The sequence below is a fragment of the Anguilla anguilla genome, chromosome 2 (assembly GCF_013347855.1).
Source record: "Anguilla anguilla isolate fAngAng1 chromosome 2, fAngAng1.pri, whole genome shotgun sequence".
NCBI classification, from domain to species: Eukaryota; Metazoa; Chordata; class Actinopteri; order Anguilliformes; family Anguillidae; genus Anguilla; species Anguilla anguilla.
Window position 1 is genome coordinate 43,703,983 of NC_049202.1, and position 10,036 is coordinate 43,714,018.

Genomic DNA, 10,036 nt, shown 5'->3' on the forward strand with positions numbered 1-10,036 from the left:
TTAAAGGTTATAAATATGTTTACCTTGTGTCAGAAGTAAATTAAGAACAGTGCCTCAGATTAGATGGTCTACCGTAGTTTAAAACGGCGAACGGTTAACGTTAGTTGACTACTTTGCTTCAGTCGCTTAAAAGTGACAAGTATTAACTAAGGTACGTTGCTGGCTAAAATAGTGTTTAAATTTATATTTATTTACAGTCAATAACGTTCGCACATCTTTCAGATTGGCTCATTCCCGGTAAATTCTTGGTAGCCAGATGCGCCCTGATTGGCCGTGTCCTTCAATTCTTGGTAGTGAACAGGGATTTGATTGGATTTCACTACTAAGAATTACAGTGACTCACGGCATAAACTGTATAAACGTAGTTTACAGGTTACTTTGGGTGGCCATACAAGGCACGACTACCACGGGTAAAAAAAGTTGCGTGCGCCCAACGTGGGGCTCGAACCCACGACCCTGAGATTAAGAGTCTCATGCTCTACCGACTGAGCTAGCCGGGCGGTTACAGTGTGCCAATGTCAGGTTTCTTAAAAACTTCAACATGTCTATGTAGTTTCAAAAAAAGAAAAAAATAATTTGATTAAATTAGGTTACTTGTTGAAACGATTATAGAACGTTTAATTTAATGTTAAACCAGCTGGTAATTTAGCGACAGAGAAATAACAGATCCTCAAACCAGGTTAGACCTTAAAACGAAAGGTGTCCTCGCAGAACAGTGTGCCAGTAGATGGCAGTACATCTGAAATATAATGTATCGTCGAGCTACGTCTTAAATGGCAACGTTAGCAGCAGCCATTATTAGAGCCACGACTTGGAAAGAAAAAAATTGTGTGAAGCTGCAAACGTTCCGTCTGTGGGAAACTTATTTTGGCTGGAAGTAAATGCCATTAATACAACTCAGGCCGAAAAGTCGGGAGGTAATGAAAGTGTGCGGAGGACTGCTTGGATGGTAGCTTAACACAGCCAACACGAACAATACGTTACGTTAGACCTGAGTTGCAAAAGGCAAAGACCTGCGCCTGGGGATAGACGTTTGATTTTTAAATGCCACTAAAATAGTCTAGTTAGAGCTAGAGATGCATGGTAATTTTGCGGTTGACTGAACGGTGTGCGTTTTGATCTTATGATTGTTATTTTTTACTTTGCAAACGAGCTAGAAAACTAACCAACAAGATGCTCGCCAGAAGTAGCGTTAGCGTTAGAACACAGGGCAACAAGTCAAAACATGAGACGTAGATAGCCTAGATAGCCGTTGTTTAACTTGCTAGCTAAATGTACTATGTTTGTAGGTGTTGTAGCCTACGTGTTTCCGATATGTTGCTGCTCTTACTAAAGTAAACTAGCTAACGTTTCGTTTCTAAGATGCCGTTGTTAGATGTGCCACTTCGGTTTATTACTTATTTGTACAGCATTGTCCCATTGCCTTCTTCTAACCCTGTTAAAGGAGAGCAAGATGATTATATTTGTGCTTCCCGAAGTTTACTAGTTTGCAGTACGATTTTTTTTTTTTTTTACTAATATCTTAGCACAGAATATCTTGAATTTACACCGACAACTCTTTACAGTTTTTACCTCCTACTATACATTTAGCTTGCCAGTCAGGTCGTTTTTGCTTTCGCGAAGTGGGTTGGGCCTACCTACCAGGTTAACGGCTAACACACCCAGAAAACACTCCTGCATTGGCCCATCGCCTCTTCTTTGATTTAATCGTTAGACTGCCGCGTTGGTCGCACATGACAAAATATTTCAGACACGCCTACGTTTGTTTTTCATAATGTAGCCTACTGATAACTATTTTGAGATACATTCGATAATCAGGAAAAATAAACGTAAACAGATTGTTACACACCCCTCAAAGATCATGCCCTGCACATGAATATAGCCAAAGTGTTGTTACAGGTAATATCACATGCTACGTCTGTGATGAGGTAAAGAGATATGTAGGGATGGAATGCTCCTTTCTCCTAAATTTGTCAAATTATAAATAAATAAAAATAATTTAAAAAAAACCGGTCCAGAAATACTAATCTATAGTCAAGACACAGATTTTCCCTGAGCATTTACCATTGTATTGAAACATTGACAGCAGCAGTGGTTTGTTGCAAAGCTGTAGTTTTGGCAGGACATGCCCAGGAACTAGCCTTTTCACCTAAATGTACATGAATGTACGCAAGAAATTGTAACTGCATCGCAGTACACTACATCACATTTAAATTAACATGTTATTATTTAAGAACAATGTACAAATTACATATGCAGATTACATCACATTTTCAAGGAACAGTAGCTGAAAACGGCCTATGGTCCCATTGTCATTTCCTGGCTTTTCTGTAGTTGCACAGTAAAATATCCAGTGTTAATTCAACTCTTAACAGTGTACACGTGTGTCCTATTGGGACCATATGTAATCTCTAAGAGTTGATTTAACACTGGACATTTTACTGTGCGTTCCTTATCCGAGAATTCCTGAAGAAAGTCAGCAGTTGACTGTTTGCTTGGTAGCCAACTAAAAAGTTCAGGAATATCATGTTACCAGCTATACATCTGTTAATGAAATAGTTAGGAAATAGGCTGTTTTCCATCAAGTGCTGTAGTACTGGAGCAGGTATTTGTAAATCATATTTGACAAAGAATTCAACAGCTGTGTTCAAATGATAAACATCATGATATGTGTCTATTTAGGGTAGAAGGAATACGTTTCATAATTTGTATCAAAGAGGCCATAGAAGCCATTCCTTTGTTTTGAACACTTCTTTGGTATTTATTCACAATGACCTTTGTTAATAAATGTCACTGTTTCTTCTGCATAACAGTGTTTTGGTGATTACAATGGCCAACGCTGGAGAAGTGGTCAGGGACGAAATAGATACAATTGAGATAAAAGAGGAAACTGTAGAAGATATTTCAGTGGAAATCTTGGAGGAATGCATTCTGGAAGAGGAAGACATCAGTGGCAAATGTAGTGAGTTGGACCACACCAGGTTGGAGTGCTTGGTACCCAAGGATAATTCAGAGAACACATGGCCTATTGATGTAATACAAAATCATCCTGTATGTCCAACAGACAGGGGTAAAGTAGCCTCATTCTTTAGGCACACTTCATTTATTTATGAGTTCATTTCATTAATGTATATATTTGCAGCAATTGTCATTTCTCATTGGCTTAATTTTACAATTTAAAATTATCCAGTGAATTTGAAACATTTAGTATTTGAAGTTTACTGATGGCCTACATACATTTTACCATTATTTTTTTTTTGCCCTTTGACAAATACTACACACAAACAGTACATGTGCCTGCTCTTTATGGTGTGCTTGTTAGTATTTTTCATAGAACATTTCCTGTAACATTCTTCCTTTTTTTATATATTCAGATAATCTCCGAAACCTTTCCTGTAGAAGATATTGCAGAGGCCAGCAAGCACTGGACAAACACTTGCTTGAGAAACACTGGTCTAGTTTTGTGAAGGAGGAAGGGGTGCAGCGTCAACTGCAGGTTAACAAGCACCAAGAGACAAGCCTGTCTATTGTGAGCACCACTGTCCTTCCTGGGGCTCTGTGGACAGGGGAGCGTGTTCTGACTTTCCACCACTGCCCAGAATGTCACCAGAGCTACCAGTGCCTCAACAGCCAGAAAACTGTGCACCTGACAAAAGCACAGTCTGGCAGGAAGGGGGACCTAGAAGGGGTTGCAGAAACAATGTTTCACTGTATGAAATGTGGGAAAACATTCCAACGTAAGGACATACTGAAGGTACACCAGCTCACACATGCAGAAGCTCAGCCTTATTCCTGTGCAGACTGTGGTAAGACTTTTGCTCAATTTGACTCTCTGAAACTGCACAGCACAAGCCACTTTGAGGAGACTCCTTACCAGAGTGGTGCCAGTGACAAGAGCTCCCTGGTGAAGAACGTGGTGAAGTGGACCAGTGAGCCATGTGCTGTGAAGCATTCTTACTCTTGTACTGACTGTGGTATGGCGTTTCACCTGCTACGCAGCCTACGCGACCATGAAAAGACTCACCATGGGAGTACTCTGTACATCTGCACCGACTGTGGAAAGAGCTTTCGTCAGTCACGCAACCTGCAGCGGCACCAGCGGACCCACACAGGAGAAAGGCCCTATCACTGCAAAGATTGCGACAAAGGCTTCAGTCAGATGGGTTCCCTAAAGCTTCACTTGCGCAGCCACACCGGCGAGACCCCATACCAGTGTTCCTTCTGTGACAAGAGTTTTAGCCAGCTGGAGAACTTGAAGAGACACCGTCGCACACATACCGGAGAGACTCCATACCCCTGCACAGAATGCGGCAAGAGCTTCAGCCAGCTAGGCAACCTGAAGGCTCACATTCGTATCCACACAGGAGAGACTCCGTTCTCCTGCTCGGTGTGTGGGAAGGGTTTCAAGAACAAAGGAAACCTCAAGGCCCACTGCCGGATCCACACGGGGGAGACTCCCTTCCAGTGCAAGGACTGTGGGAAGAACTTTGGCTGGTTGGCTGCCCTTAAGACTCACCAGCGCACTCACACAGGGGAGAGGCCATACCACTGCGAACGATGTGGCGAAAGTTTTGCATACTCATACAAACTTCGCACACATGGCTGCCAGGGCTGAGGGAGAGACCTGGGTTTGTTGGTAAATATTTTACAGAGGATAATTCAAAAGAGACTTCACCACAGTGTGCTTCACCACACTCAATTCAATTTGTATGTTGTTACCTGTGTTTAATGTGGTAGTAATCTAACCAAATATAATGATTCATATTGGTAATAAAACATACATTTTTTAAAATTCTGTCATAAAACAAGTCTTTCAGTTTGGCTTACGTTTTGGGTAAGAAACATGAGAAATCAAAAGATATTCATTCCGTACTCTGGCACCCATTACCCCTCTCGCACATCTCCTTTTGTAAAGACTTACATTTAGACTGACACTGCACAAATACAGAGAAGAGAACAAAAAACCTGACAGATTGGTTGCAGTGTGCGACTGCAGCACTTCTGGCCACAGTCAGCACTGGCTAGGTCTGGATTCAGCAGACCATGAGGCCCTTCCATACAGCAGAACTGTGCCTTACAAGAATGAGCCACCCAGAAGCAATTGTGGAATTTCATAATATTGAGTTGTAACTATAAATCAGTAAGCTTGAAGACTCATTGGATTTGTGATGCTAACTGCACATAATGATTAAGAAACTTTAATTCCAGCCTAACATCCTTTCTGCTTTTTTACTCAAGTTTTAGCATTTCCTTACTTTCATCATTTGTCATTGACCCAAACCTTCACCAAAAGTTGTAATCTCTCCCACTCACTCTCTCACCAAAGTTGGACTGTGGCTTACCACAGGTTTTTTATTCAAAGAGAAGAAAAATTAATAGTGTTCCTTGCTGTACAGGTGGCATGCAGTTAACCTCCCAACCCAATCAACATCAAAAAGACTTGCAGGGCACAAGCATTATTAGAGTATCCAATAAAGACATCCAATATCACTTTGTTTAGTTGTGATACTATAAGCAGGATGTTATAATTAAAGCCAAGGATTTAACCTTAAAAGTAAGCTCCAGGTTTACAAGCGTGAGGTTTTATTTTTCAAATTTCCACTTCTGTGGACAATAAAGTTATGTACTGTTCTGTTCTCCAGGATAAGCTGTTGAAAACAAAATCTAAAGACTTAATTTCTATTGCAGAGGTAAAACTAAATAAATGTTTTGTGGACAGCAACATCGGGAACCTTTGTCTTTAACACGCATACAATTCTACATCTGGATATACAGTATATCACTTTTTAGAATATGCTAAAGCTGAGAGAGTCTTGCATGTGGAGCCATTGTCATATTGAACTCACAAGCACCAGTTTAAAGCACAAGCATCGACCAACGTAAATGACGTGTCGTTCTATAACCTGACTTCCACAAGATTTACACATGTGGAAGACTAATATTGATGCAATTTACCTTTGTTTAATTTGATCAATACATTTGAAACAATTACACCTTGTATATTATAAGCCAATACACAGACCAGTAAATGTGTAGCCCTAAATATTATTTTATATTTTTTACATGAAAACATGGAATCTTAAAAAGAATTCACAAGAATTTCAGAATTCCCTAATTTCCTTTCCTTTCCACATTTTTACTAGACACCACAATTTTAGATTTGTAATCAATTCACAAATCTGTCATGGGATGTCATGGTTTGGTTATGTACAGTACGGCTGCCACAGGCACTGGCTCACTTGTGTTCCAGGAATTCTGAAGTGTACTGAAGTATTCTATCAGCTCAAGTTCAAGCAAACTCCCTGGATAGCTGTTCATCCTACAGCAAGACAATGATCGCAAACATCCAATTGAACATGCCTTTCTTATTCTGAAGAGAAATCTAGGCTGCATCCGAATAGTCTTTTTTGCTTAGGAAGGTTCCTAACTAAGTGAAATGAGCCGTAAGTATCTAAGTGGCAGCCATGATAAGAGCTTGATAAGAGCTGTTCGAATTCTCTAAATGCTAAGGAAAGGTGCTTCAGTGCTTCCTATCTTATCTCCTTTAGCATAGGGCACACTGGACCGTCCTTTATGAAAGGAAAGGAGATAATGCCGTCCCACAATTCCTTACGGCAGCAACATTTAAAGCGAAGCACCATTCGGCCGTTCACGAAAACAAATGATCAACTTGACTGAGTTGTGTCGTGGTTCTTAAGCTATTATATGCATAGGCTTATAATCAGATCATAATCAGCATATTAACCATAACACAGAAGTCTGTCTTTCAAGAAAAAGGGATATGAGACGTTTTTAGCCAGATTGTTTTTAATTCAACATGTTTGAAACTTATGAATGATGATTGCATTCAATTTAATGAATTATTAAATTTAATGAATTATTTTCATACAATCATACTAATTGGGATTCATGTCGATAAATATGAGTGGACAGGAGGGTGAGCGTGAGCAACCATTCTCAATGTGACAACCATTTCATTTCACTTTTGTGACTGGTAGCCTATATTCCTTTTTTATTTCGATTACAACCTTGGTAATGAAGTAATATTTTCACCGGGTTGTCCATGTTTATATAGCCTGCATGAAACAACACGGTAAGAACGCACGGGGTGAAATATGTAAGATGCGCTTTTAGTAGTCCGTCTTCGGAACATTGTGGTTTTACCACTGGAGACCCACGTCAATGACATCCGCCGTCGCATAATTACGTAGCCTAGTGTAAGTGCAGTCGGATTCTCTCAGCACCGCGGTTGTCTTTTCCTAAGTCCTTTTGAATTCTCCTTCACATCTTTCCTTAACCTCATGACGTTTTCCATCGAGGTCAAGGAAAAGTGGTTAGGAAAAGACATAGGACGTAATCTTTCGGACGCAGCCCTAGCCTCCGAAGGAAGCAGGAGCTGAAGACAGCTGCAACACAGGCCTTGCCGGGCACTATCTGAGAAGATACTCAGCACCTGGTGATGTCTATTCGAAAGCCGCGTTTCCACCGCAGGAACTATACCCCGGAACTAGGAACCTTTTGAGGAACTCGGTGCGTTTCCACCGCAGGAACTAGGGTCTAAATTTAGTTCTGGGGGCTTTGTTTTACCCCCCAAAACGTTCCTGCTCGGGGGGTAGTACTTTCCGAAAGTACAGGAACCTTTTGGGTGGAGCTTGCAGCGCTGAACATTTCTGATTGGTCGAGTACTCAACATTTGCGTTGTATTTATTTTCCGCCATTACCCGCCATGTTTGAAAATATGCAGCGGCAAACCAATTTATTTTCATAATAACTTCAAATCAAACTTGTACGTTATGCGGCGCAGTAGCCTAGTTTTGGTTATAGCCTGTCAACGTCTTGGAATTATAACGTGTGCTCTTCTGTTCTTTTCTTGCTTTAGTATTCGTTTTATAAAATGCTAAGCATTCGTGCGGGGACAGCATATTACGTAGGCTACCAAAACATTCAAACGGATAAATTCGGTTGCTGAATATTTTCTTCCGGATTTTCTTTGTTAGCCCGTTGTAATTGACTCAAAACGTTTGATACAGTTATGCGAGGTATGCGGTAGTTCTGCATAATTAACATTGATGATACAGTACAAGCAAACTGGAAATCACCATCCGCACTTTTTATCCGCGTAAACTAACAGGTTAATTCTAGTAATCTTCCCTTTAGCTTTTTCAGACTGCCGTAATTTTACTGACATTTTTCAATTCCACGAAAATACCAGGAAGACTATGGACTAATTTATGGTGCATGGTTCGCATCTGGAGGGCACACTTCGCTGCTCGGCTAGCAGTAATTTCGAAGGAAAGCAAACGGTGGCTGTACCACTACTAATTTACATTTTCACGCAAGTCCGAGTTTTCGTTCTATTCTTGTCATTTTGCCATTAGCCTATATGGAATTGACGACGAGAAAGTAATCAAACAGCAAATTGTTTACAACTTGTGCATGTTTTCTGCTGTTGTTGCCAGTTATACATATAAATGTGAATGCATTCTGTCGCTTCGGATGTCAAGACATGAAAGCGAATGTTCGCATAAAAACATAATGAATGTGTTTGAGAGGATATATGAAAATCAATAAATACAAAAGTAACCATATATAGTCATTGTTGGTAACCCGTTGTATAAGTGGAATAAACCCCTCCGGGCTGTCCCGGTTATTAGAAAATAATGTAGGCTACTTCGGTGGTAGTATGGGGTTACGGAAGAAATCATATGACAGACAGACCGACGACAACGTTGCTTTTTCATACGTCAGTGGGCTAATTTGCCTAATCTTCGCGGTACTTTAGACCCCGGTGGAAACACAGACAACCATTGGCTGAAGGAACATTTTAGTTCCTGGTAAAGTAGTTCCTGGGACTGAAAGTTCCGGGTAATTTCGGTGGAAACGCGGCTTATGGGTCACAAACTTCAAGCAGTCATTGCATGTAAAGGGTATGTAACAAAGTACTAAACAGGACTAATTCCGTTGATAGAACATTACGTTCCAAACATTATGGTGCCCGGAAATGGGGGGATTGTGTATAATTTCTACATGGTGAAACCGAAGTGTATAAAAATACCCTAAAATAAATTCTGAGAATGTTCATTTTAACCACATGTGAACTGTTTGTAGCATAGAGCCAAAATTTGTAGCATAGAGCCAAATCAAGAAAAAATATGACTTTGTCCCAAACATTATAGAGCTCAATGTATATCACATGGAAGAGATAAAAGAATGTGCACAATTAGCTTCCTTAATGAGTTATACTACAAACAAATAAATACTTTCACCTTCATTTGTTCCCCTTCAGTCTATTTTTTTAAATGAAGAGTCAGCTGTTTTTTGAATGAAGAATGAGTCAGAGGAGAGAATGTGAAGAGGAAGTAAGTTCCAAAATTTGCTGCAACACAGCTAAATGCTCGATTACCAAATGAGGTCAGGCGTGAGGAGGGGGTGGTAAGCAGGCCAGGAGCAAGTCAAAGAGATAGGTGGGAGCTAGGTTGTGGAAGGCTTCGTATGTAAGAGGGGGATTTTGAATTGAATTCAGAATTTAACTGGGAGACGGTGGAGCTTGTGAAGAACTGCACTGATATGGTTAAGTGGTTTTGTATGGGTCAAGGATCAAGCAGAGTTTTGAATTAGTTGCAGTTCATTGACAGCTCTGTTTGCCAAATCCATGCTCCTCTGCCTATATTTCATGTAAAATGTGTTTGGGATCTTTATGTGACTTTCTTTTCTGTGTGGTGTGGATACAGAGCCTGTGGGGTGGGATCAGGTTTCAGCAGAATATTTGTAGCTAGCAACTGCAATGGCTGACTTTAAGAAACACAAGTAACCTACAGCAAAGTGAAACGGCAAGCCGACAGGACACGTTCAAAAACCAGAGTCAACATTGAAATTGCTCCATGGTGACAGCTGAAGTTCACAACGGGGATGAAAAGTGACACAGAGTTATCCTGTTTTCTGTTGGACCAGTAAATAACGTTACTTCTAGCTATCTGGGTAGCTAGATGGGGAAAGTAGATGGCTGAAGTTGGGTACTCAGGATGAAGATGGAAGA

The 10,036-nt window shown here is 40.5% G+C and overlaps 1 protein-coding gene and 1 non-coding gene across 6 annotated transcripts; one reads left to right on the top strand and one right to left on the bottom strand.

Annotated features, from left to right (window-relative positions):
• Positions 1-427: 427 nt before the first annotated feature.
• On the bottom strand, positions 428-500 carry trnak-cuu. The gene has a single exon. It is a non-coding gene; the product is annotated as a tRNA-Lys (tRNA).
• A 226-nt stretch (positions 501-726) lies between these two features.
• LOC118218000 (zinc finger protein OZF-like) lies at positions 727-4,795 on the top strand. 5 transcript variants are annotated; one of them, XR_004763352.1, is made up of 3 exons: positions 727-917; positions 2,814-2,981; positions 3,375-3,508. XR_004763352.1 is itself a non-coding variant. In XM_035400319.1 (3 exons), exons 1-3 carry the CDS (start codon positions 882-884, stop codon positions 4,613-4,615), a joined length of 1,458 nt encoding a protein of 485 aa, XP_035256210.1. In that variant the 5' UTR covers positions 733-881; the 3' UTR covers positions 4,616-4,795. The 5 variants fall into 5 exon arrangements, 4 of the variants coding, with proteins under 4 accessions (XP_035256210.1, XP_035256186.1, XP_035256191.1 ...); XM_035400319.1 differs by having other exon boundaries at positions 733-949; positions 2,814-2,962; positions 3,375-4,795; XM_035400295.1 differs by having other exon boundaries at positions 734-949; positions 2,814-3,070; positions 3,375-4,795.
• The last annotated feature ends 5,241 nt before the right edge of the window (positions 4,796-10,036 follow it).